The 26,635-nt window shown below is 37.4% G+C and overlaps 4 protein-coding genes and 1 long non-coding RNA gene across 10 annotated transcripts; 2 read left to right on the plus strand and 3 right to left on the minus strand.

Moving 5' to 3' along the window:
- Positions 1 to 181: 181 nt before the first annotated feature.
- LOC112195853 (pentatricopeptide repeat-containing protein At1g03560, mitochondrial) lies at positions 182 to 5,768 on the minus strand. 3 transcript variants are annotated; one of them, XM_024336070.2, is made up of 4 exons: positions 5,361 to 5,768; positions 1,471 to 3,752; positions 725 to 1,041; positions 182 to 481 (listed from the first exon to the last, which is right to left on the minus strand). In XM_024336070.2, the coding sequence occupies exon 2, from the start codon at positions 3,749 to 3,751 to the stop codon at positions 1,748 to 1,750; it is 2,004 nt and encodes a 667-aa protein (XP_024191838.1). In that variant the 5' UTR covers position 3,752; positions 5,361 to 5,768; the 3' UTR covers positions 182 to 481; positions 725 to 1,041; positions 1,471 to 1,747. The 3 variants fall into 3 exon arrangements, with proteins under 3 accessions (XP_024191838.1, XP_024191839.1, XP_024191841.1); XM_024336071.2 differs by having other exon boundaries at positions 182 to 503; XM_024336073.2 differs by having other exon boundaries at positions 1,471 to 3,732; positions 5,361 to 5,767.
- Positions 5,769 to 5,927: 159 nt separating this feature from the next.
- On the minus strand, positions 5,928 to 9,739 carry LOC112195854 (BUD13 homolog). The gene is made up of 7 exons (XM_024336074.2): positions 8,517 to 9,739; positions 7,679 to 7,746; positions 7,523 to 7,584; positions 7,175 to 7,278; positions 6,622 to 6,694; positions 6,351 to 6,531; positions 5,928 to 6,229 (listed from the first exon to the last, which is right to left on the minus strand). The coding sequence occupies exons 1-7, from the start codon at positions 9,428 to 9,430 to the stop codon at positions 6,144 to 6,146; spliced, it is 1,488 nt and encodes a 495-aa protein (XP_024191842.1). The 5' UTR covers positions 9,431 to 9,739; the 3' UTR covers positions 5,928 to 6,143.
- Positions 9,740 to 9,907: 168 nt separating this feature from the next.
- On the plus strand, positions 9,908 to 12,320 carry LOC112195860. Of its 3 annotated transcripts, none has more exons than XR_002934831.2 (3): positions 9,908 to 10,362; positions 10,528 to 11,198; positions 11,859 to 12,320. It is a non-coding gene; the product is annotated as an uncharacterized LOC112195860 (long non-coding RNA). The 3 variants fall into 3 exon arrangements; XR_005809884.1 differs by having other exon boundaries at positions 10,562 to 11,198; XR_005809883.1 differs by having other exon boundaries at positions 9,911 to 10,362; positions 10,691 to 11,198.
- Positions 12,321 to 14,081: 1,761 nt separating this feature from the next.
- On the plus strand, positions 14,082 to 15,930 carry LOC112195859 (ATP-dependent Clp protease adapter protein CLPS2, chloroplastic). Its single transcript, XM_024336085.2, has 4 exons — positions 14,082 to 14,380; positions 14,596 to 14,694; positions 14,823 to 14,932; positions 15,694 to 15,930. The coding sequence occupies exons 1-4, from the start codon at positions 14,152 to 14,154 to the stop codon at positions 15,772 to 15,774; spliced, it is 519 nt and encodes a 172-aa protein (XP_024191853.1). The 5' UTR covers positions 14,082 to 14,151; the 3' UTR covers positions 15,775 to 15,930.
- A 57-nt stretch (positions 15,931 to 15,987) lies between these two features.
- LOC112195852 (ADP-ribosylation factor GTPase-activating protein AGD4) lies at positions 15,988 to 26,359 on the minus strand. Of its 2 annotated transcripts, none has more exons than XM_040518075.1 (19): positions 26,206 to 26,359; positions 25,431 to 25,507; positions 24,530 to 24,630; positions 23,929 to 23,999; positions 23,424 to 23,486; positions 23,020 to 23,064; positions 22,319 to 22,384; positions 22,100 to 22,147; positions 21,900 to 21,995; positions 21,766 to 21,807; positions 21,008 to 21,217; positions 20,632 to 20,757; positions 19,530 to 19,745; positions 18,997 to 19,083; positions 18,646 to 18,906; positions 18,107 to 18,228; positions 17,580 to 17,670; positions 16,782 to 17,236; positions 15,988 to 16,359 (listed from the first exon to the last, which is right to left on the minus strand). In XM_040518075.1, exons 1-19 carry the CDS (start codon positions 26,251 to 26,253, stop codon positions 16,245 to 16,247), a joined length of 2,340 nt encoding a protein of 779 aa, XP_040374009.1. In that variant the 5' UTR covers positions 26,254 to 26,359; the 3' UTR covers positions 15,988 to 16,244. The 2 variants fall into 2 exon arrangements, with proteins under 2 accessions (XP_040374009.1, XP_024191837.1); XM_024336069.2 differs by having other exon boundaries at positions 20,632 to 20,763.
- Between the last annotated feature and the right edge of the window lie 276 nt (positions 26,360 to 26,635).

The following is a 26,635-nucleotide window of genomic DNA, read 5'->3' on the forward strand; positions in this document are numbered from 1 at the left end:
TTCTTAATCGACCAGATGGCGGCAAATTTACTGCCAATCTGCCCAGGTGGCGGCTCATTTAATTCTTCATCCGACCAGGTGTTGAGCGGCCCAATGGAAAGCCCAATTCATTGTGAGCGGTTCAATGGAAGGCCCAGTTGATGTTGACTGGACCTGTGACTAAGGCTTGGAAAGGAACCACTCAATTTTAATGCGGCCGCCGTTTTCAATAGTACTTTTTGTTTTTTTCTCATTTCTCTGTTTTGTTATGATTTGGCCGAATTGCTGGTTCACAATCACACATCTAAAAACAGTATAAAGTGAAAAAAAAAAAAAAAACCCAAAAAAACCATTGACCGGTAGTTTGCAGCACTTCATATAACTTTCTCAGGTCCCATTGTTCTGCCATTTTCCTCGCCTTCCTGAAAGTCCCCTCTTACTGTTTTTCAACATTCGTCCTCACTTTGACCATCATCATCAACATCCAACTAGCCTTGTTGATCTGTAACATCCACAAAGTTGAACTGCCAAGTTCAGAACAGTTCATATAATTCATATACCGAGAATTAACCAAGTTCCAATTATAATGAACTTTTACGGTAAGGGCATTAGCCCATATAACAGAGATATAATCCAATCAGTAACAGAAGAGACATACAAGAAACAATAACTATAAAGTTTTCCAGAAATGGAAGTTACCTACAAAATTAAAGATGCAATCCAAACAAATAAGAACAGACAATACCTTAAATCTTGCCACTGTCCCAATGCAAACAAATCTGTGCAGTGCGGCTTGGGTAACATGTCAGAACACTCGGTTAAGCAGATGTCCAATATTGATGTGTATCAGTAGACCTCAGGAGACTTCCCACGTTTACAAACCACAGTATCACTGTGGCTGGTCGACTGGGCCACATATCAAAAATCTGACGGGCTTGTTGAACATAAGTAACTGGATGTCATGTTCATAGCATAAGCGGAATAATATAGAACTTCAGCTCAACGTGCATAGTTCAACCAGAAAGTAGAAACCCCACAGCTGGAGAGCAAAGTAACGGTATCCTAGGAAAAAGATCAACATGTAAAGGGTAGTCAGGCAATCACAACCATGTAACACAACACATCTATAATTATAATTATTATCCAGCCATATCCAGAAATGAATAGGCAGAGAAAGGAGAGATCAGAAAACACTGCAGTCTATAGGAAAGACAAAAAGTCTTGAATATCAAACTGTGTTGATGGAAAGTTGATGCAGAACAGATAAGTCAGATCCAACTGATTGATCATAAACTAATATAAATCATGTCAGTTTATTTGTTTATCTATAATGGATAAGTCAGGAATCCTTTCAGTAATTTCTACGTATAGCCTTTATCCATGCTAGGAACGAAAAACACACAAAAGTTTTGGAATACTAGTTCTGGCCTTTTTTAAATGACGGTTCATGCATGAATTACTTGGTCTTGAGATACAGGAAGAAAGCCACACCTGGTTATTGACTCAGAGATCAGAGATAACACATACGTTGAACTTGCAATGTAGCCAAAGAGAAGTGAATCAAATTCCTCTTCCATCTACTCGGGACAATGTACACTCAGAAAGAACTTGTTCAAGCGTCCAGAACATGTATGCCAAAGTTTCTATAAATTGAATGATGTAATATACAGGAATTGGAAGGTGAACATCAACTCTACTACTTCCGATGATAATCATTATTAGGCAATGGTTGAATTAGATAGACAGAGAATACAGGCATGGCTAGGACTCAAATGTCAATGAGAATACGGAACTTCACTCGCTTTTTGACGCTACCCCATCGGTCATACCCAATACCAATCTTACTATGCATCAACTTCATAGCTAAATCTGCATTCCCTGTTTTCCTCAAGGCATTGATTAGAACAGTTCGAATTCTTCCTGGTATTTCCCTACCTCTATCCACAATGCCATCAGCCAATTTGCAAGCTTCCTTGACACGACCAGCTTTGCACAACACATTGATCATATCTTCAAAAGCTGTCTCAGGAATTACGCCCATTGGTGCTAGGTCATCCAAAATCTTGCAGGCCCTGGCTACTTTGCCTGAGAGACAAAGCCCAACTGAGAGAGCTCTGAATGAAGCAGCAGTTGGTGTGATGCCTTTATCGATCATCATGTCCCACAGCTTCAATGCCTCTTCATTCCTATGCTCCTTAAATAGTCCATCAATGAGTATTGTGTATGTATAAACGGTCTGATCACAACCTTCTTTTTCCATTTTCTTAAAGAGTGCTAAAGCTTCATCAGTTTTTCCACATTTTGCTAGGGCATCGATAAGGGCATTATAGCAGTATGAATCCGGTGGACAACCCTTTTCGATCATCTGTTCGAATACCCTTTCAGCTTCATCAACCCTTCCAGCCTTTCCAAGACCATCGATTAAACTAGAATACAACATCGCATTGTCTGCCATTCTGTTGTTTTGACAAAACTGAAAATACTCCATGGCCTTCTCCAATCTCCCACTCTTACATAATCCATTGACAATAACCCCATAAGTAACCCCATCTGGTTCAAGCCCATCGCTCTTCATCCTCTTGAAAAGCTTCATTGCCTCTTCAATGCACCCACATTTTGCATATGAATCGATCAAAGCTGTATAGTTTGCCACATTTGCTTTACAACCCTTCTCAATCATATCTTCAAAAACAGCATACCCAACCATACATTTCCCACCTTTACAGAGCCCATTGATGACTAAACTATATGCGTGAGATGGAATTTCAATCCCCTTCTCTCTCATTTCCTGGTACAGACTCAAACATGAATCGAAATCTCCTTCCGAATAACACCCCTGCATCAAAGTCATATAAGTAATCTTATCAGCCTCCACATTCCTCCCCTCCATATCCCAAAACTTCTCCATTGCCTTCTGGGTTTTCCCTGCCTTACAATACCCTTTGATCATTGTATTATAAGTCACAATGTCAGGCACAATCTTCCCACCTTCCATAACCTCGAAAACCCGCTCCGCGGATTCAATAAACATCGAGTTCACCAATCCATTCACCAAAAAGTTATAAGTATACAAACTAGGCTCAATCCCATTCTCCTTCATCCCACGCCAAACCCACAACAACTCCTCAACCATTCCAAGACAGCCAAAACTCTTAATCAAACAATTCGCCGCATTCGAATTCATCAAAAAGTTCATATTTTTAAGCTCAACAACAACACATCTAATCCTATCCAAATCACCACACAAACACAAAAGCTCAATCAAAGACACATAGCATTCAAGCTTATGATGATACTTCTTTTGCTTACCGGCCCAGGAGAAAAACCGTAGAGCAGTCTCGGGCTTTCCTCGGAGATCATCAGATTTCAACACATATGCAACGAAATTGGGAGACAGTTTGATCAGGAATTTGTGGCAGTAAAAGTCTAAGTTGGGTTCCATCTGCGGAGACCCGTCTAAAAGATTGAGAATTTGGGCCACCCATGGAGATGGGTCGAAGCGTTGTGGGCTGGAGACTATGTCAGAGACGTCATTGAAAGGCTCTACCCATTCTGGTGGAGGAAGAGAGTTGGTGACGACGACCCACCTGGAATTTGAGCTGAAAGCTGACGTGGACTGAAAGTTTGAGGCTTTTGACGAAGACCCACCATTGTAGTAGGAAGGAGGAGGCCATGGAGGAAGGACATGGGTTGCTGAAGAAGCCCCGAGTCTGAGTAGGCTTCTTCTCATCAGGCTTCTTCTCAAAGGAACATCTGCAAGGTCCAGAGTCATCCTAAGAATATTTTTTGCAATAATTTTAATTATCAGAAGTTAACAAGTTGCACACAACATACATACATACATACATACATATATATATATATATATATATATATATATATCATATGTGTGCAGCTAGGAGGCCACTTGCTATGTGTAGTGCTAGTTGAGTAAAGTTGCAGCTTCAATGGTTCTTTGTTATCTAAATCGATTTATGATGGTTGTTGTAGGGACAAGTGTGGAAGCCAATTAATGGATGGCTGCATTGTTGGTGAACTGATTGAAGATTGGAAGAATGGCTACTAAGTTGCTGTATTAGAATTAGGACTTTCTATTTCATTGCATATTTGTACTTGAATTTAGACTTCGTAGTTAAATTTGGACATTTTGTATTTCAATTGCAGCTTTAATTGTTCTTGATAAGTACTTGAATTTGGGTATTATGTATTATGGATATTCAAATTTGCAGCTTGAACTTTGGATATTGATATTGTGTTTTGATTCAAATCTTTACCAGGTTGATATGTGAATGAAATCTGGATATATAGCAAACTAGCAAAGTAGATTACTAGAAATGGTAAAATACAGGTTTTTGGGGCCGAAAGCCCGCAAGCCCGGCCCGAAATGAAACGGGCCGGTCCCTGTTTGTGTAAAAACGGGTCCGGTCCGGGCCCAATGAAAAACAGGCCGGTCCCGGGCCGAGTGAAATTATTGTTAGACCCGGCCCGTGCCCAGCCCTAAAAACAATGCATCAAATAACCCAACTTGATCACCTAGTTTCTAGTTTCTTACAGTCAAATGAGATCACAATCTACCAAGTTAAACAGGTACAAAAACAGGTAGAAAAGTAAATGTAATTTCAATTCCTTTTGGTTGCTCTCTCTACAAAACAAGCTTATTCTTACTGAAAAAAAAAAAAAAAAGTTTCAATATATGCTACTTCGCATGTTGTACTTAGGGGCATACCATGCAACATGTCCCCATGCCCCACCTTGGATTTTCAGGTATTTGAGTAAAATGTGTAAAGTTATTTAACATAGCCACCATAAAAATTCACCTAATAGTCTCTCCCCTGTTTCTTTGGTTGTAGGGTTTTCCCCACACTTTCAGATCTCACCCCTTACGTCTTACCTCTCCCTCTTCAGTTTTTGACCTCACACCATGCCTTGGGGTCACTAATATATTTTTCTGGCTGTACTACAGATGGCAATGGGGAAAAAACTATCAACAACAATGACCGTCTATCTTTGCAAAACTTACGGTGTAGAGTTTATGCCTCAAATCTGAGTTCCTATCCTATACTATTCCAAGAGGCACTTCTCACAATTGAGCAAGTCCGTGAGGGCAGAAGCTAGATCTGATTCAATCAAAAAGATGACTACACTGAACAGCTTGAATCATGATAATTTCAGTGTCGAAAAGGTCATAGTATACAAAAATAGTCACCGAGGCAGACAAAAAGGCAACATCCATTGCATCATCAACAGTTATCGCCAATTTTTGTACTACAAGTTTGAAAAAAAAAACAAGCAGATAGATCGGACTAATTTCTTTGAAAGCCAAATATTAAATGAGATGAGGAATTTTGTGATTGCTAAATGAGATGTAAAGAAATTTTTACCTGCTCCACCTAAGAAACTAGACCGCCATGGATGAATCGAACCACCAACTTATCCGCCGGACCGATCCACCGAAACAGCCGCCGATCAGATCCAGAACCACCGATTCGAAGAAACTCGACCGCCATCGACGAATCGAACGGCCGCAGCCGATCACCGATTCAATTGCCACCATCGAAACGCCATCAGATTCGAGCAAATCGAATCGAACAATTTGCCCTAGCCCCTATTCTGTGACCTCTGCAATTTCTAAATTGGCTTTATGAGAATCTGAGAGTACTCTATTCGGCTGGGCCTTCACTCCAGTTGTGGTGGGCCTGCCGCACTGTTCGGCCTTGCTAATATATATGGTGGGCCTGCGGCAATGTTGGCCTTTCTTCATATAATCTAGTGGGCCTGCGGCGGTCCAAAATTCAAATACCTAGAGAAACAAAAGTGAAATGTGAAACCAACTTCAAAAGTTCAAAGCAAAAAAAAAATTTAGAGTAGGGGTAAATAATATTGAACAAAACTAATAGAATTAGCCAACCTACTGGTACATTTGAAAAAATAACATGGCATTAACTCGGTTTTAGGTATGTATCACTCAATTTGGGATTAATTGGGAAAAACCAAATTTGCATAAGGCATGTGTGCAAGTGTGAGAAACCAATTTTTGATTAGACAAATATTACAGTGATCAATAAGAAGCTCAAACAAGCATTACAGTCATCAATTAGTACGAGAAGGTCCAGCAAATTCTTCGTGCCTTGTCCATAGAGATACAAATGCATATTCGGTGCAGGTCACATATCTGCGACAGACCAAAGATAAGCCTCCGTCTGAGTAGCTTGTTTCTCGTTAGTCCGTTTGAACAATCCTTTCTCAAATCCTGCAACACACAGCAGCAGAAATTAATAAATCTGATGGAATAAAACCAGAGGCTGCCTCATGCCAAACTAGAGTTTGCTGTAAGTAAGGAAAGATCTAAATGCAGAATGCGGATAACCAACCGTTACTGCGATCAACTCCATCCCAATGTCTCCCTGGTTTTATACCATATCGATTTGGTGCAGCATCTAATCCTCTTTTTAACCAGCTATGATTAGGAATATCCTGAGGGATAATAAATCCAGAGTCCTTCATTTTCTCGCTATCCCCTAGGTTAGGGAGAACTGCTTCAGGATACTTTTTCTGCATAAGCCAGCAAAACAAATGCCGAAAGATTAAAAAGCAATAAAATTCAGTAAATTTAGACCCTAAATGACTAATTTAATAAATTACCTTTACCAAATGTGCCATTGGGTCACCCCATCTTACTCTCTCCTTCATCATTTTGTCAAGTTCTGGATCATCTCTGCAAGCAGAAGAAGCAGCTATTATTACAAATAGGAAAAAGGGATTAAGTCAACTAATCTGTACCATTTTTAAGAGAAGAGAGTTGTGGACTACAACTGAAACTTGACATACATAACCCTCAAAACCAGGAACGAACTAACAGAACCTTTAAAAACAAAGGATGAAATGTGTGGCCAGTCCTAAGGTTGACAATAAGAACAGTAAGAAAAAGAATGGTATCTGGAAAGGATGAGAAATCCCACAAATCAAATTAAATCATTACCACTAAGATTACTACTAGCACAAAAAAAAAAAAAAACAAAACAAAACCAATTAGGTTCAGAGGACATGTGACATAATACTAGATTGTCAACCACTTAACAGAAACAACAAGAAACAGAACTCTCTTCATGAGGATTGTAAAGGGGATAATATCAAATCATGCAATGCTACGACTGAGAGTCCTACAACAGTCTTTGTTAGCCATCTTAGAACTTACCTAGTCCGTGCAAATGGTTTTTCCTTCTCACGTTCTAATTCCTCTAGCTTAGCTTCAGCTTCCCGCTTTTGAGCCAAGCCCTTACCCCATTCCAACTTTATCTCCTATTAAATGAAAATACAACAAAACAACCATAAGTAATCTACGCAAAAGAAAGACAACACAAGATTCATGCTCATGGCAATAAAGCTTAAAAGTGAACCATAACACAACTAATCACCCTGCAATACAAATCTCAGTTAGATAATGTGCCAGTATTAAAACTAGTGGTGAGAGAAGCAGATGATGTACATTAATTATAGCAAATCATGCCAATCAAGCATGACCTTTCACCAAGTTCCAACATACCTTAGGCTTTTCATCAAGTTTCTTTTCTGATTTCAATCGCTCCTCCTCCGACATGCGTTCTCCTACAGCATGGGTAAGTGAGTTCCAGATAAAACGTTAGAGCCTTTACAAGTCAAATATCATTAATAAAACAAGAAAATAATAACTTCTCTGTACCTGTTTTCTTATTACGAAATACAACTGCTGCTTGTTGCCCAGTTTCAGAAGGATCCATCTGTTCAAATCTACAAAAATCAACATTTATGAAGTCAGAATAGTTAGCATTTAACTCTCAAATAAATGTGGAAGAATAAATATTATTTGAGCCAGAACCCTTAGGTCTTACACTTCTTACTGTCATGTTTCTTAAAATAAATAGAAAACCATATAGAGTGACATGTTTTGAAAAGAAACGAAATCCAAGGCTGAACAAACTGCAAACTAAATCAAATTAATAAAACACTTTTTACTTTTATTTTTTTCACAAGAAATCAAATGAAATTTATAATACACAAATAAAACATCAGTCAGGAGCACAAGTGAGATGAAACTACATTCTTTTTCCAGATCAGAATAAGATAAATTATGACCATTTGACAACCCTACTAGCCACATATATGTAGACAGGCACAGAAAGCATCATTTTAGGTGACAAACATAAAATCAAGGTAGCTATGGCTTCATCCTGACAATTTCACAGCCAATGCCAATCTAAAAAACTAAAACAGTAAAATATACTTCATGCTTCATGCTCAGGGTGCAGCTAAGAGAACATATGATGCTACACTTTTCATTTTATGTACAAAAGTAATAAAACAGCTTAGTCTGAAACCCACCTAGCAGTATGAAAAACTATGATTTAACATCATCCTTAAATTTGTCCCCTTAATATAAATTCCATCTTCTATAAATGATGCACATAAGTTAAAATGGCAAAACAGCATAAAATGAGAATGGCTACCAAAATAATACATAGGTTAATTATAAACATGTTTGCACAAAAACAAATGTATACCTCGACTGCTCAGCTCTCTTCGTTTTAGAAATCTCTTCGCTGATATCTCGGCCAGATATCAAACCACTTTTTGGCTTCTCTTTCAAAGGACCAGGAGATACTTGCTTCTTTTTCCTTGGTGGAGATAGATCTTCATCAATATCCCTCCTACTTTTCCTTGGTGGAGAAAGATCTGCATCACCATTGTTCCTTCTCTTCCTTGGTGGAGAAAGATCTTCAACATTGTTCCGCCTGTTCCTCGGTGGAGAAAGATCTGCCACATTGTTCCTACTCTTCCTCGGTGGAGAAAGATCTCCATCACCATTGTTCCTACTCTTCCTTGGTGGAGAAAGATCCCCAACATTGTTCCTCCTCTTCCTCGGTGGAGAAAGATCTTCAACATTGCTCCTACTCTTCCTCGGTGGAGAAAGATCTTCAACGTTGCTCCTACTCTTCCTCGGTGGAGAAAGATCTTCATCACCACCCCTCCTACTTTTCCTCGGCGGCGAAAGGTCTGATCCCCTCGAAGCCATTCCAGGCTCAGGTGAGGGAGAATGATAGCGCTTCCGCGGAGGTGACAAGTCAGCCTCTTCGGAGCCTTCTCTTTTCAGAGGGACCTTAACCCAACCACTGCCATCTTCAGATATAGCATCATAGGGCCGCCGCGCCCTTAATAACTCAAGCCTCTTCATCCTCTTCACCTCAATGTCTTCATCAACTAAAGGCTTCTCCTCTTCGTCAGCTGAATTGTTATCTTCTTCTCCCTCAATTTTCACCGGTTTCTGCCACACAGGGTCCTCATCCACCACTTTAACCCCCATTGCCTCCGCCTTGCTCTTCTGCTTCTTCTTCCTCTTCTTCTTCGTATCGTCCTCGTTATTACTAGATTCGTATCGTTTCAAATACTCTTTAAGCGATTTCGTGGAAGCCGCCATTGTTGATTAAGCAAACCTAACAGGGCAAATTGAGCTGTGATTCAAAGAATTCCAAAACCCTAAGTCTCGTACCTAAATCAGAAACCTAACTGTGGCAAGAAAAAATTAAAATCAAATTTCCTACTCTTAATTCCGTTTCGTTCCCGATATTGAGAAAGAAAGAAAAATCTATAGGAGGAATTGGGAAAGTGCGTACCACCAGGGGGACGAAGGTAGAGCAATCAGTTCCTTTCTGGCGAGAGAAGAAAGTTTTGGAGAGGAAGAGAGAGCTCTTAGAAAGAGGTTTATGGCGGTTGGGTTGGGTTGGTCTAAGGGTGGTGGGTTAATAAAGTACGCGGGACAGGCCTGGAATTGGCTCTGGACTTCAGATCCAGTGGGCTTAGACTAAGGCTTAGTTTGGGATTGCTTCCTGAGCTGCTTTTAGAATCAAAAGTGCTTTTGAGCCTAATCTAAGCTGTTTGGTAAAACTCCTTAAAGCTGATTTTGGTGGAAGTTGCTTCTCCCAACCGCTGTTTCTGAGAAGCAGCAATTCCTAGCTTTTAGGAATTGCTTCTGCGGAACCACTCCGAAAAAACACGGAGCTTTTAATGAAATATATTCAACTACCAATTTTGTCCTCGTCCTTTCTGAAAATTACGTTGAACCCAGCAACTCTATCTTTTCTCTTGATCGCAGATTCGCAGATGCATCGTTCTTCTGCTCCTCTCTTTGTTGTCAATCCCTAATCCTCATCGGAACAAATGGGGAGGGAGGGCCTCTGCTTCTCCTCCTCTCTCTGAGAAGTATCATCGTTCTCATCAGAAACACGACGAGAGGAGCTCTATTTGTGATTGTCTTCTCCTTCTTCCCTCTCTACAGTCATTGAACTGTTCAAGCATCAATCATCCTCATCAAAAACTCGGTATAGCAGCGTCGTCCCCCAATTTTAAAAGGTAAAACCTCTTACCAACTCTTTTACAGAAATATTTGGCCTGATTTTAGATTATATTTTTTTATGGGTTGCTGGGTTTGCTGGGTTTGCTAGATTTTGGGCGTATTACTCTTTCAGCTTTTTTTGTCTTCTGTTAATGCAAAATGTATTTTTTGCCTTTCAATAGTTGATTTCTTCATCTTTCATATGGGCCAATGAAGGACCACTCTTTTATTGCAAGAATTGTTTATGGCATGTACTGTCCATGAGAATTACATGAGAAAGAAGGGGGGACTCTGGGGTGGAGAAAAGTACCTAACACGGAAGCTTCCCTGAATTGCATATTGCAGAACGTTATTTGTGACTTATTTGTGCATAACGTTATGGATCGAAATTAACATCTGAGGAGCTCCTGGAGTTTGATGCGCTGACAGATGACTATGAAGTCAGCTGGCATGTGAAGCATCTTAGAAGTTTATTGAGTCCGACATCGGATGAATTGAAATCCAGGGCAGTTCAAGTGATGAACCGGAGGCGAGCCTACCTGAATAAGTTGATATTTGATGGGCAGAGGATTCAATGAGGGAGGGAGAGCCCTACTTGCATCATGAGTATGTGGGGAAGTTTCAGGTTTCGAGTTGTAGGAGCACGGCAAGACCTGGGGAGCGGTGGTAAGATACTTTGTTGCGGAGGTCAGAGGAAGCGATTTTGGTAGCAAAGATTAGAGGGGAGCAACAGAGGTTGGGTGTTGCTGAGAGTGATTGGGTTGGCGATGAGAGAATTCAAGAAGTAGAGGAACAGGAGGAGGAGGAGGAGGAAGAATCTAACAACGCTAATGGGGGCACACAATCATCAGAGGTAATCTTGTCTAACTTACACTTGCAAATTTGCAAAGCCTTTTTAACTTCGTCTAGATTTCCTTTATCAGTATTCGTGCTAACTGCCACATTCTAGATAAAAATTATAAAAGATGAAAACCATATGGTTATTGTCTGCACTCTGATTGAAGTTTAGAGCTTTTTCTCTACTTTTTCCACTGTGAGATATCTGTACTATGGGAATGGAAGTAGGTGCATTATTACATTTATGTTTATAAAAGAAAAGTAGATGGTGATGAGAATCTATGGCTAATGTTCTCCAGGTTATAAGTTCCTTTTACTCTGCTTTTCTTTTTGTTCACCCGTCTTGGCAAACTATCTATTGCCTTGGTTTGCCACCTGTAAAATATGATTCATATGAGTTGTGAGTGACTCATGACACTGAAGACACTTACGTTAATGACCACCATTTGTCCTCTAGTTCACATATCCTTTCAAGAAAACTAAGTTGAATGGTACAGAAAGGAGAATAACCTATGCGCTCTACTGACGAAACTTTAAAATCAGTCTCTCAATGAATTTTGTCAAAGTGCTGAGTTATGTTATGTTCTTTGTTTCTTCTGTGATTTAAATACTCCTATGATTTAGAAATATTGCCCGTTGTTTCTGACATTTGTAATTTTTCCTTTTCTGTCAATAGATGCTGGTGGATCCTCCTTATGTGGCCAGTGGTGCTGAAACTGTAGACCATACGGATGCGCCTAATGATGCTTAAGCAACCACAGCAGGGTAGAGTGAGCAGGCAACTGTATCTGCAGAAGAGTTGCAAGATCTGATGGACCAGTTCACCTACATCATGCATGAGAAATTTTTGTTAGGAGAAGATCACGAGTACTTAGATTACTCAAAGATAGACAATGACGAGACATTGGATGATCACTGGCAGAGAGAAGCCAACCATGACGCTGAAGAGAAGTACTTTAATGAGGATTAACAAAAGTTGAAGGGCGTTTATGTTTTTCTCTGCACTCTAAGCCTTTTAACTCTGATGTTAATATTTTTTGCTCTAGAGAGTATTCATAACCTAGTGTTCCAGTTGTAACTATACCAGTATACCCTACTTTCTCTGTACATTATATATATGTAACCGCATGTTTGTTTTTAGTTGTTTGCTGGGTTTTCCTTCTTGATCATCCTTCAAGTGACTTTAATATATTTTATGTAATGGTTTCCGTTGAACCATGGTGAAGAAATTAATCCAAATATTTTGAACTTATTTTGTATAATTACTATATGCATATTGAAGAGTTTAAAGTAAATCTTTTATTCGGTCCAAGCAAGGGTACAAGGATAATACATGAGAAATTTTTTTTATTTGGTATGGTTACATAATCAAAAAACAAAATTATGTATTTTAGTAGCATATCTTAGCATGTATGACTATTTTGGTAATTATACTCAACCAAAGCACTTTTGCCTTGCAATTTACCAAACACCTAGAAATTGCTTTTTGTTCTCACAGCACTTTTAAAAACAGTTTACCAAACACCTCAGCTGCTTTTTCTCACAGCAAGTTCGGAAGTGCTTTCTCTTACAGCAAGTTCGGAAGTGCTTCTTCTCACAGCACAGCAATCCCAAACTAAGCCTAAACTTCGGTTACTTTAAATTCTTTAATTCTTTTCGTTCTTTATAAAATAAATAGACAGTGATACGAGAAGAAAAGTTTTTTATTTTTTTTATTTTCTTTTATTGAGATCAGACGGTATGCGGTATCCTCAAGAATTTTTTTTTGACTTAGGGACTAATCTTTTTCCTTACCACCAAGAGCTATTACTTAAGTAATTATATATTCAATTACTGGTCATAATACTATTTAATTAGAAAGTACGGATTCCATAACGCTTTAATGATGTCTTCTTGTGATCTTCTATTTGAATGCTCATTATTGATACTTGACACACCTAACTATCTTTCCATATAAATAGTCACATATGAATCTGATTGTCAATAATTTGTTGGAAAAAAAAAACGCTAAGGCCTCGTTTGGATGATAGAAAATCATGGTATGGAATGATAATTAATTTCATTTTCCATTCAGATGTGTATTTTGGTTGTAATTACATTTCACACTGTCAAAGACAAAATTACATTAATTATCCCTCTAAAAAATTTATATTCCCCCACAAATATTTCTTTTAAGTTGATGTCATATATATACTTTAATTAGTAAAAGGGCGTTATTGAAAAATATTATTTTACATTTCATTCTTATGACTTACCAAACACTACAATAGAAATGGAAAATTAATTCTAAAATTTAATTTCCAGTAATGTTCCGAACACCCACATAGAAATACCAAAACATATTCCATTCCATATAGGTTTGGAAAGGAAAATAAATCATTTTTCTATTCTGACATTCCTACTAACTAAACAAATCATTTTTCTATTCTAATATTCCTACTAACTAAACGGGGCCTAAAGAATAAGATTGGATCTAATTGAAATTGTTGTTGTTTAATAACATTTTTTTTTTTTTTTTTGGTGGTTACATTGTAGACGATTAAACCTTTGACCTAACAAATCCAACTCTAACCTAATGTTCAAGTCTTCTGTCTTCCTCATGGCTAATCAAAGGGCTCACTCGACTATACAAGAGTCGTATTTAAGAAGGGAAAAAACGTGTCGGTATGAGAAAACGTTGAAAACAAATAGGAAAATTACAAAAGGAGGAGTGTCTAGAGATTTCTGGAAAGAAAATCTACATGTTTCAAGTGAATATCAACCGCTCATTCCTAAGCATTTTACGGCCCTAAAAATTGCAAAAATTCAGTACAAAAATAATGTGGACCCATAATTGCCACGATTATTTGTTAAGAAATGTAGTTAAGATGAGCCCTATATATATGGGTGTTCAACCTGACTCTCAGCTCAGTGACTGACTGACAATCTTGGACCAATATTGTCATCTCCTTCATCTAGACTCTAGAGCTATGGCAACCACAGCAACAGTGTCGTTTTCGCTGACCAAGATTGCTGGCTTCCCTCCTTCTTCTCCAACTCGCAGCTGTTCTAAGATTCTGGCTGTGAAGGAAGGCCGAGGGATAAGTGGTGGAATGGCTGTGAAGGCCAGGTTTGGGTCTTCCGGAGGTGGAGCTGGAGTCTTGGAGCGCCCCAAGTTTGATCAAACCCAGTTTGACCCTTCTACCCAACTTCAAGAAGGTACCTTCTGTTTTTCATTGTGTTGCTCTGTTGCTAATGGCTTTTATCAAACATGTTGTGGAAATTTATATTGTTCGATTAAAATTATGGATTTTGTTTCGGAGTGAATTTGATTGTTTTGATATGAAAAAACAAAAATTGGGTGAATTTTATTTCATTATATTGAGTTTCTTTCCACACTTATATATTTAAATTCCCATATGTTGTAATCACAGGAGGAGATATTGGACGACTGAAGGACAAGAGAGGTATTGGAAGTGGAGATAGTTACAGAGTTTTGCTGATTGATGATGTTCGCCATACTGAGAAATTAGGTAAATTCATACATACATCTGATGTAGAATTTTACCATACTTGACTAGGAATTGATGTCACTCTAAACTTTATTTTTTAGGGGAAATTGTATATTAAGCTCTGCTTATATGTGTTTGCTCTGTTGCAGTTGCAAAGGTATTGCCCCAAGTTGTTCCATCTATTACCCCTGATGGGGCAAGAGATGTATTTCATAAGTCGAGAGAAAATGGCGTCGCTGTTGTTATTGTTACAGTAAAGGTATGTTCTTTAAGAGTTAAGAGTTGAGGAAACTGAAATTTTCGGTCAAATTTCAACTTCTTAGATGCTTGAATTGTATTGGGGAAACTAATAGCAGTTTAAGAGCTTGTCTTGGCTAATTTTTAGCGATTCCCGTTACGAAAATTAGATATATGCATGTTAAAGCCTTCTGGTGTACAATGAAACTCCGATATCCTCAAGTACTTAAGAGAAGCTAGAGTATGCAGACTAAGATATACTTTATTTGGTAGATTGGTACCTTTTCCTCACAACATCAGATGATTAACTAGTCTCGTCCCAGGCTAGTTGTGTAGCTAAAACTTGAACATCAGATGATTTTAAAGCCCAGATTGTCATTACTATTTCTTCAAGCAATTGCTAAGATGTTGACCCATTCTTTCCTTGAATTTTTATGGAATTGAGTGTGTGGGGTTGAAATAGAGGGTATACAAGATCCATTTTTGGGTATGAAATTACCTCATCGATTTTGTATAGGTGGATGCTGGTCATAAGGCTGCTTGGTTAGGGCAGCTATGAGTGTTTAGAGTTGTGAAAATGATCTTATAAATTGCAAACTTCTGCTTTTGTGCTTCACATGGGGTGCCTTGCACAAAGCCACAAATCACGCAGTCTTGTTCTCTAAAAGTTGTTCTTAAGATCACAGTTCAAAATTGTAATTGCCTGAAGCAAGTTATTTTTATGTCTGTGTTGATGTTCATACAAGAAAGATAATGACAATACTTGATTTTTTTTTCTCTCAGGAACATGCTGAATTTTACTCCCAAATGATGGTACGCAGCGGATTACGATCATCAATTGAACCGGATTCAAATAGCTTATGAAGCAGTCACCATAAACTCAGTTATGTTTAAATGTGGCTCAATTTTGAAGTAATAGTGGAAACAAAATTTTGAAGAAGAGCGAAATGTCAGGTGACTTGGCATGTAATATTGTATTTAACTATTTATGAACTATATTTTCAGCAAGAATGAACAGAACTTTTCAGAAACTCACTGCAATGGGATGAATGTATTGTTTGCATTGCTCAGACTACGGAAGCATAAGTTCTACTGGAGTATATTGTTTAAAGTTACTGTAAATGCCGGATAGCTTCACATATAATTAGATTACGATACTCATTCTGAGCAAAGTACTGTAATGGTGATTTTGTGAACCAGAAAGGTTAACAAATAGGAAACTTGGGACGACTGCTACTCTCACATACAGGAATTGAGCTCTATTCATAATCATAGTCAGTCTAAGTGTCGAGACAACGTGTATTCCAGCATTAGCCTGGGCAGAACCTTCTGATTCACTCATGTTCAGAAAGTTTTATGAATAGATCCTCATCCGTAATCGCTCCCATCTCCATTGCTCTTTCCAGTACGCTTTGCCCTCCTCCGTCTTGAATTGATGGGCGTGCACCTCTGTAAAAATAATGTCAGTACACAGCACTATTAAGAACATCAACCCAAGATAGTAATCCTTTTAAACTTATTTCTCACAGAAAAATATTTACTTGACAGGTTTGCTCAATGATTTACTGATCATGTCCACCAATGGAAAATATAAAAATGGATGCTTGGTTCCATATCAAAACTAGCACAATTTGTGTCACGCATTCCTCCCAGTAGTCAGGTTCTTTTTCTATTAGTTGTCTAGTAGTCAATTCAAAGGATCATACAATTGGAAGAGACAGATTGGATTATTAAACTCAATACTTCCCAAAGAGAAGAAAAGAAAAACAAAAAACAAAAAACAAAAAAAAAAGTTTCTGGTCATTCTTATTTTGAAAACTACTTTTCTGCTGTCTTAGGAAGCACAGTTTTCAGATATCTAGATATGTTACCTTCTAAGTAGAAACTTCGCCAGCGAATTATTCCCACTGCAGATACAGTGGTGTAAAGGAGTCCTTCCATGGAAATCACGCCTATTTATGTTGGCACCAAATTGCAGCAACAATTCGAGCATCATTGCATTGCCAGAGTGACAAGCCAGATGCAATAATGAACAACCTTGAAGGCAGTTCCCTTGATCATTGGAAGTCTTGATTCTCTCACATGCTGCTGGATCGTGCTGTTTGCTCTCTATTAAGGGAAAACTCAACTCTGAGTCTTGTGCATCAACATGGTGATATAAATCATCGCCAACCACATCATCATAGGTGGTATCGACGATATTCATATCTGATATCACAATAAGCCGATAGACTTCTTGTAAGTTACTAGTCTTGACTGCTTCCCATATACTTGCTGCAAGGAAAGGTACAGCTACATCTCTAATGACCATCACTTTCTCTACATACTGGTTATAAAGCAAAGTATTATTCTTCACAGTAACCATTAACTTTTTTTTATTTTTTAAAAGAACTTCACAATAACCATTATAGTAGCCCCCCCCCCCCCCCCCCCCCCCTCCCCTTATTATACCAGGAGAAAAAAAAAGTTAAGGGTGCTGGTGACCGCCACCAAAATTAGAAGGTGACTGGAAGACCAATGCAGAACCATGAACATTGGAAGATGATAGGAGGATGACAAACATTTTACATAACGTTGGTTCTTTAAGATTCACCACTCCTTTTCCTTTTCTTTTCAGAGTTGTATGCATTTTCATTACACAGAAATGACGAAAGACATTAATGGATTACCTTTGCTTGAATGTAAATTTCCTTATGCTGAATTGCATCTTGGGGACATGGTTTTGAAATTGAAGCCCTAATGGCATTTGAGCCCTCCAATCTGCAAAAAGATTTGTATATCCAACTTGAAATTCACAGTAGTATACTTGCCATCTAACACCAGAAAGCACATACATGAAATGAAAGGATTAAACCAAATTGCTTGTTAGCCTTTCATTTGCATCAAATGTTTCTTCATGTGTTATAGTTGCACCAACATAAGAACTAGACCAGAAGGGAGTGTTGTGGACTAGTTAAGGGATAGGATTAGATTGTCAGCTTCATCGGTTATGTGTCAAAGTATATTCCAGGTTTTCCTGAGGTTTAGCTCTTATCTGGGAGTGATGTACTAAACATCTCCTGAAAATCCAAATCCTCAATTACACTTTTCTAGGTTCCAAAAAGTACTTCAGTGTAGAAATCAACAATCAAAGGTTTCCAGAATATAAAAGAATTTTGTGAAATGATACACAGCCTATATTGAGATGGATTCTTACCTTTCGTTTTTGAGTTGAAGCTTTCCCTCCCACACAGAATTACAGTAGGCATTACCCAAGTTGCGAAATAAGTCCACAATTGTCGGTTCCCAAACTTTGACATCTAATGTTATAGATCTCACCTGCAATTAATGGAACAAAGTACTCTTTACATGTGGGATTTCAAATGGGAGCTCATGATCTATAGCTCCTTAATTCAAAAGAATCTCAACTAATATGTTCATAAAGGATTGATCAACACAAAACCAAATAATTTAATACAGGATTTTTTACAAATATCAAAGACAAATGAAATAGTTAATTGCATGCAAGAGTAAGCCACAGGAAAAGTATAATGACATGAACTTATAAAATATACTGAAAGCCAACATGCATATCTTTAGAGCAAAGAATTTAAGCACTCAAGATTAGAGAATTTAAGCAAAAAATTTACACCACTTCCACTTTTGTTACACTGCAAACAGTTCCAAAAGCATAAAGATATCCATAACTACAGACCCAAACATAGTGTAGTACTCTATTTTTCATATTTTTCGCACCTTTGAAATATGTACACCAAGATTCCGATGAGCACCAGAACATTCAATGCATAACAGTATCCCAAGATTGAGAGAAGCCCAATCCGGCTCAGGACTACTGCACTCTGCACAAAGATCATTTCCAGGGATTCCCCTAAGAGCGGTAGAAACGGAATCAACTCTATTGAAGTGTATGTTATGTAAGCTTTCACAGCTAGCTACTCGACGAACATCACCAACACCTAATTCACTACCCTCGAGATTCGCATTTCCCGGATGTGGCTGCATTAGATACAATAACTTTGTTTAGTGGCAACTTAAATGCTTGCACTCAAATCTTGATGTATAGTTATAGGCTTCAGAATGATGGACCTGTTCAAGAAGCCGAAAATTCAGCAGAGATGTAATGGCTCCTGTTATTTTGTTCATCCAATCCATCCTATCGGCCTCATTTTCAGCCTTGATCAAAACAGAATGGAAATTGTTGAAGTTACGATGTTGCCCAAAATACTTTAACTAGGTAATTTGATGTTTGAGAAGAAATAATGAAATGCAAGGGGCAAATGGACAAACATCAAGTAGTAAATATAAACACCTATATGCTCGAAGACATGCCCAATTCAATAGTGTTTGAACTAGGTAATTTGATGTTTGAGAAGAAATAATGAAATGCAAGGGGCAAATGGACAAACATCAAGTAGTAACTATAAACACCTATATGCTCGAAGACATGCCCAATTCAATAGTGTTTGGGTTTGGGTTTGGGCAGTCAAATATGGTCATATTGACAACTACCATTACCTTCTTCTCTACCCTAAACCATGAATGGCACAATGTATACAATAGTAACAAGTATCTCAACTTGTTAGGCAGGTTAATATGGTTAATTCCATCCAATCCATTACCTGCAACGTGTACGTTTTTGATGGAGAGATTATTCTGAAGCAAAGTCGAAGGTCTGTATCTTCTGCATCCATCTTAATTGTTGAAGTGCACAGATCAACAGTTCGGCAGCCCAGAATGTTTTCATTAAGTGACGATGCCCTATTTTTTGAGCGGAATCTCCCGAAAACACCGCTATTATGTTCAGTTGAACGTGTAAAGTGATGTGCTTGAGATCCCTAAGATGGTGAAGGATGCAAGAGAACATCACATCAGGAGTCTATTGCACCAAAGCTAACCACATTATCACTAGATTGTTATACATTTGGAATAGCCAACTTATTTAAAAATGTTTCAAAGCTACAGAATTAGTTGTCTAGTAATAAGAAGAAAATTGTACAAATTCCTGATGTTTTGCAAGAAAATATATCCAGCATGCTTCTCTTCTTTTAGATATGACATAAATTAAGACAATGAAAATAGTGAGAAGGAATTACAAGAGATGAAAATGAGAGAAATACAATAATGTGTGTGTGTGTGTCTAGTAATAAGAAGAAAATTGTACAAATTCCTGATGTTTTGCAAGAAAATATTTCCAGCATGCTTCTCTTCTTTTAGATATGACATAAATTAAGGCAATGAAAATAGTGAGAAGGAATTACAAGATATGAAAATGAGAGAAATACAATAATGTGTGTGTGTGCGCGCGCGTGCGTGTGTGTGTGTCGCGCGTGCGTGAGGCTGAGTGCGCGCACACACACACATGTATGAGATGGATGCGGATTTTCTACTGGGGAATAGATTAGATGTGCCCGTGTGTGTGTGTGTGTCATGCGTGCGTGTGTGCGCACATGTACGAGTACACACACACACTCACACATGTATGAGATGGATGCGGATTTTCTACTGGGGAATAGATTATTTGTGCCCGTGATTTAGAGCATTCTTGGGTAATCCCTTTAGCATAATTCATCTTGATTGGGTTGAAGCTATGAACTTATGGTATTGTTTTTCTCCCACATCCCTGGTTTCTATATGTTTAAGGATAGATGACTTCTTGTCTATTGTTGATTGTACCCGCTTTGTAATAAAGTTTAAATTTCCTAGAAAAGGAATGTAACCCACCATGGGTTTGGTACCCTTGATTCTGTAATAAAATAAAGCCCCTTGACTGTTCAGTACGAAAAACCTTCTCTTCCAGTCTCCCCTCAAATTTGACGATCGTTTCAGAAGATATCCTTGCTTGATTGTCTGTGGCTAAAATATGAAATGAAACAAGAACTATGTGAGCCAGGTTCTTTCGTTGCAAAAATAACACCATTAATGAAGTGGCATATAATTTTATTTTGAATTCAAGTCCAACAACACAAATAATAAGAGACTGTAATAAGTGAAAAGTAGAAAATAAATTCAAATATATATATATATATATATATATATTAAAGAGAAGCTTCGGTAACTGTAATAACTAATAAATAATTAAAATCACCAATTCAGTTACCTTCCCATTTTCAAAGGTGATTGGTTCTGTGTTTTTGTATGAAGCCAAACCAAAGGCACGATGTCCTTCAACCCCTGCAGAAGCCTCAAAGTTACTAGAAGCTTGTAAACTGTCCATCTCAGCTTGTGTCCTAAATTCCTGAATCCTTTTGTGAAGTTTATCTTGTTCAACAGTAGCCTGTTCTTTAGATTGTTGTGCATATGTTAACACCTAATTTCAGGTAAAGCAGTTCAGTAATCAGTTGAAAATCAAAAGTATATTTTCCTGAAGCAACAAAAGCTTGAATTGTAACCTTGAGTTGCGTGGATTTAGTGACATTGGAAAATATATATATATATATATATATATATATATATATATATATATATCAAAATGATAATCATTGAAGGTTCTGCTTATGGTGATAGACTGATAGGGAATCATCACTAGGTCAGGACCATTAAGTAAGGAATCTAACACAGAAAATCTTAAATATGAAACACTTCCAAAATTGCTAAAAAAGATCACATATCTAATTGACTTATTGAAATGTTATATTGAGGTTCTTTTTGGCAAAATATTGGGTATTAGAATATCATTTCCATTGAAGCAATTAGAAACCTAGAGCGGTTCCAGTCCCTTTTTGGAGGCTCCATAGGGTCAGCAGAGTTACCCTCCACTCAGCCTACCTTTTTCTTCAGGAAAACCTTAATGTTTTGAAGAACTCACATTTTGAGATATTCATAAGTATTAGGAGATAACTGAAAATCTATTCATACCTGGTGAATATATGGCTCCATTTGGCTCAATAACTCATATCCCTAAGCCATAAAGAAATTGATCTTTTTCAGCTGTCTAAATGACATAAATTCACAGGAAAGGAAGATAACATCTAATAATTGCAGAAACAGACCAGCTTAAAGTATCTTAGATGACCATCCATGATTGCACTAATAGATTCCAAAAATTCATACTTCTTTTTTGCTTCAATATTCATTAGGGAATTTACCTGCAGTCCTTAAAATCACAGAGAAAAGTCATTACAAGCAGAATGGTTTAAGAAAAAAAAGGCATGATATATGCAAAAGCGATCTGCAAATATAGAAGACATACTAGGTTGAAGCGGCCTTTCTCGAATGCTGATTTTGAGTTTTGTAGATCCTGTCAAGGGATGGTGAGACAGGTACAGATATAAGAGAAAGTCTGTCCGGAAAACACCAAAGAACTTATGATATTACAATATCTAAAAAAATCACCACAAGCATTTTTTTTTTCCATTATCTGGGCAAAAAATAACTGAAGTTGGTAGAAACTAAATTAACAGGAACACACCTCCTCTAGTTCAGAAACAATGTCTCCCCGTGTATTCTTCTTTAAGGATACAAACTTTTCCCGTGACTGGCATTCAGTGAAATAGAATTTTAAGCAACTTCATCAGAAACTAACCCCAGTACATGAGATAAAAGTTAGACCAAATGGAAAACCAAACAAGAAGATCCAAATAGAAAATATCTTAATTTGTGCTTCCACTTAGATGAAGTGCATATGATTATGGTCGAACCCCAACATGCAGAATGTATTTGTTCTTCCTTCATACCAAAACAAACATTTTCAATGATATCCACACCTATCCTTCTCTGCCCAATGTCAGACTAGTAGGACTTCTCCTTTCTCAGGACAACAGCTATAAAATTACACACACACACACACACACATATATATATATATATATATATATTGAATTAGAAGAGTATTATTCGCACTCCACAATGGTCAATCTACACTACAGTTATATTTTTTTTGTAACTGTAATATAACTTAATCGTTTTTATGGTCCATACAGCCTCCCTCATTTCAATGGTCCAAAGTAAAAGGAGGGTTAATATGGACAATTGAAACAAAAGGGACTGTAGATTGACTATTGGGGAGGTTTAATAATGACACCATAATTATCATCATTTCCATGTATCCTTAATTTAAAATTCTAACTATATTCACAACAAGTAGAAAGTTTACAGTGAGATCTGTAATACCTGATCATAAACATGTATTGCCTTGTCAAAGCGGCGTCGGGACTCCTGCAAAATAATAAGCATGCAAGGAAACCAAAGCAAGCAAAAGTTTTAAGAACATATCAATAGCCAGAACTTCTATATGAGAAACAATACCTAAGAAAAGTAAGAGCTTGTGCCTTCCAGAAAAAAGTTTTAGGAAGATGAACTACTCAAAATACTTAACACTTGAGGCATTATGAATATCAGACAAGCTTTTGGAAACGATAACAATAATAAGCTTCTTAATCTTAACCTTTCAGAAAAGACTCAACAGCATTCAATACATTAAATACCATATTTCTACAAAAACAACTATCAGCCAAGGTGACACACAGATTTACCATTTTCAAATAAAGAGCAGCTAAAGTGGAAGAAAGAGGTACCTTTGCATCTTGCAGATCAACAGACATAAAGTGCATCAACCGATTGACTAACACATGCTCTACCTGTAATGCATAAGTCCCAACATAAATGTAAGAACTTCAAATACAAGATTACTAGTAAAATAGTTTGTCTTTTCTATTTTGTGTTATGAATGGTTGAATCCACTCCACCACACCACAAGCCACCATTTGGATTGACCATTAAAACAAATATAATTTTTCTTTTTGACACCTAGAAATCCCCCAAACTCACTGTGTAGACCCATGCTTGAAACAGAGCCTCCTGCCTAAACCTCCAATCTTTAGGAGGCAGGAAATTCAAGCAAACAGCCAAGTAGGTGCCTTGAGGGGGTTCAAATCCCAGACCACTTAACAGAAATGGACTGACCATTCTACTAAACCCTCTCGTTAAAGAGTTAAAATTAAAATAGTATTCATAGAAAATATGTCTCACTTTCACCATTTTGAAAGATTATTTCAATTGATTGACAATCTGAGGACTCACTTGGGTGCGAAGAAGCTCTTTATATGTAGCAAGCTCTCGAAATGCAGAAATGAATTTGGATAGCACTGGACCTGGAATAAATTTCACAGAAAAAAAAAGTTACACCAATTCTCTTTTTGGTCATTTCAGGTTCACAAGCAACAGTGCTAATTGTTCTTCATTTAAAAAACATCATGCAACCCTGTCTTTTAGCAAAAAATTGAACTTGACTGTCACAGTGTCACTTAGTGCAGAACTAAAAGAAGAATGTAGTACTCACCATGGTTACACCAATTTAGGTCTAAAATTATGTTATTGCAAAATTGAAAACCAAAAACTGAAAGAATAATGACGACAAGGCAAATGAATGTTTTCCACATGACCTAGAAATAACTATTCATTCATTAGAAAAAGTTCGGAGAAAAATAAAAGAGGATGATAAACATAAAATTTGGTTAAATGATGTGCTTTTTTTTTTTTTTTTCATTTCAGTATATGCGATCTCTTCCATTTTTCCATATACTAATTACAGCTTATTATACTTCCATGGAGATGCTCTTATAATTTCTAAACACATTTCCTTAAACTAAGGAAGTAAAGCAGGATATGAAGGAATCCCAACCTCCTATTGCAACACTTATAGGATCATCCAGATCACCACCAAATGCTTCCAATGAATCTGCAAAAGTGGTGTCGCCATTACATGCTTCTCCAAGAGCCGCCCTGAGAAAAGGGGGGAAAAAAGGCGAGAATCAAGAACTTGCTCTGCAAATAACTGTAAAGCTTAATCTCTGATGCATAGACATGCATAAGGACTAAGGATATAAATGAAAAGAGAATGTCCATTGGCACCACTTATTTTCTAACCTCCTATTGGGTATATACTTTTTTACATGCGTAAATATTGAAATGTAACAAATAATTGCAAGAAAAACTGTAAGAGGAAAACACCTCCAAAGCTGCTCAGTGAATATGTGTCCCCCCAAAACTCTAAAGGGACAAGCAGTTCTGAATAAAATGTCTAATAATTCTGCAACTGATCTATACTTGTTGAGAGAAGTATCATGTTACTGTCGAGGATTTACATCCAAAAAGATTTGACATGCAAACGTGTCAAGATAGTGATGCCTTCTTTCACTTCACCTAGTGAAAAAACCTCCATCAAATCTCAATAGCTAGTGCTCAGAACTGCTTTATCCTCTGCAGTAGCACCAACTTCCGTTGCAAATGTATGCCATGTCTATTCCAGCAACCCCACCTATTGTACACTAATAAAATGGAAGCCTAACCAGAGAGGCTGTCAAATGTGGACTTGGGATGTCTCCATGAACCATGAGAACACCACAATGCAAGACACTTGCTCAAGTTATGAAAGCTAGAAGGTGTTGATACGATTTCTAATGCCAGGAAGCTTTCTCTCCATTAAATAGTATATCTCTAATAAACACTGATACTTTGAAATGGATAAATCAATTACTTTACAGGATTAATAAATCAGATGAGGAATATCGGAAGGCACTTACATAAACTTCTTACACCCTTTGAATAGTTTTTGGCATCGCTCTTTCAACTCATCAGCTGTCTGTTCTAGATTACATACCTGTTGGAGAATGCAAATTAATCATTTTAATACCATTGAACACAAAACTAGAAGCGGCAACAAAATCATGAAGTCTATGTCATTGGTGCTGTGTAACTAAAGATGATAGTACTACAGTAGCCATATGTTTATGAAGTCTGTTCTATGTAACCATAGGAAAATGAGTGTGAAACTGCAGTGGCCTATAATTTCTCAGGTAGGAAACATTTTATTCCATCTCCAACCACTAATACCTCCGAGCTCTTCCCAAACATATTCCCCTTTCGCCGCAACACAATCTTCCATTCCAAGCAAACAAACCACCCACATAAATTATAAATATACAAGTAAAGTTTCTCACTTTCTCTAGAAGTTGACTTTCCCTGCCTTCATACTTATCAATTCAATCAAACTAACCAACATGGGCTACTTCCTAGATTGTTTCCTAAGCTACAAAATTCTCCACCTTAAACTCAAAAACCAATACAAATGTATACAAACGTATGAGTGATTTAAGTCAAATGTTTCTTTTGCAACCAAAATGTCGGCTCAAATGATTTCCATTAACTTTATAAGCATAACCATAGCAACCCATAATCCAAGAAAGCTTTTCATAGAGATAGTGCAATGATTTCAATTCCAAATTCATATAAAAACTATAAAGATTGAAACTTTATATCAATCCGAAATCCGAGAAGATAAAATTATATCTGAAATACCTGCTTCTGGAACATTGGGGAGTCCTCGAGCTTGATAAATGCTGCCATTTTCGTGCGAATTTCAATTTCAGAGATCCAATCTTATCTATCTCTGAATTTGGGTCTCCAGCTACCTCCGAGTTTTTTCAGATCGAATTCGTTGCCATGAAATTACTTGCATAATGCATATTTGAGGCAGAGGGTTATTTTGGTCATTTCATAGATCCCGCACACTTTGAATTAGAGTACGTTAAACCTGAGAGAGTCACGAGCGACAATAACAGTTGAAACTTGAATGAGATCATGAGAGGTCGACTGTAACATTTTTGTGGTCAAATGTTTCCTAATATGTTACATAATCTATGGTTTATACTTCGAATTTGGATTGTTATATATTATTATTCTTTGAGAAAATGTTACAAACAGTATCCGAATTAAGGCTCATTCTTAA

This window comes from Rosa chinensis, chromosome 4, assembly GCF_002994745.2.
Source record: "Rosa chinensis cultivar Old Blush chromosome 4, RchiOBHm-V2, whole genome shotgun sequence".
Taxonomy (NCBI): domain Eukaryota; kingdom Viridiplantae; phylum Streptophyta; class Magnoliopsida; order Rosales; family Rosaceae; genus Rosa; species Rosa chinensis.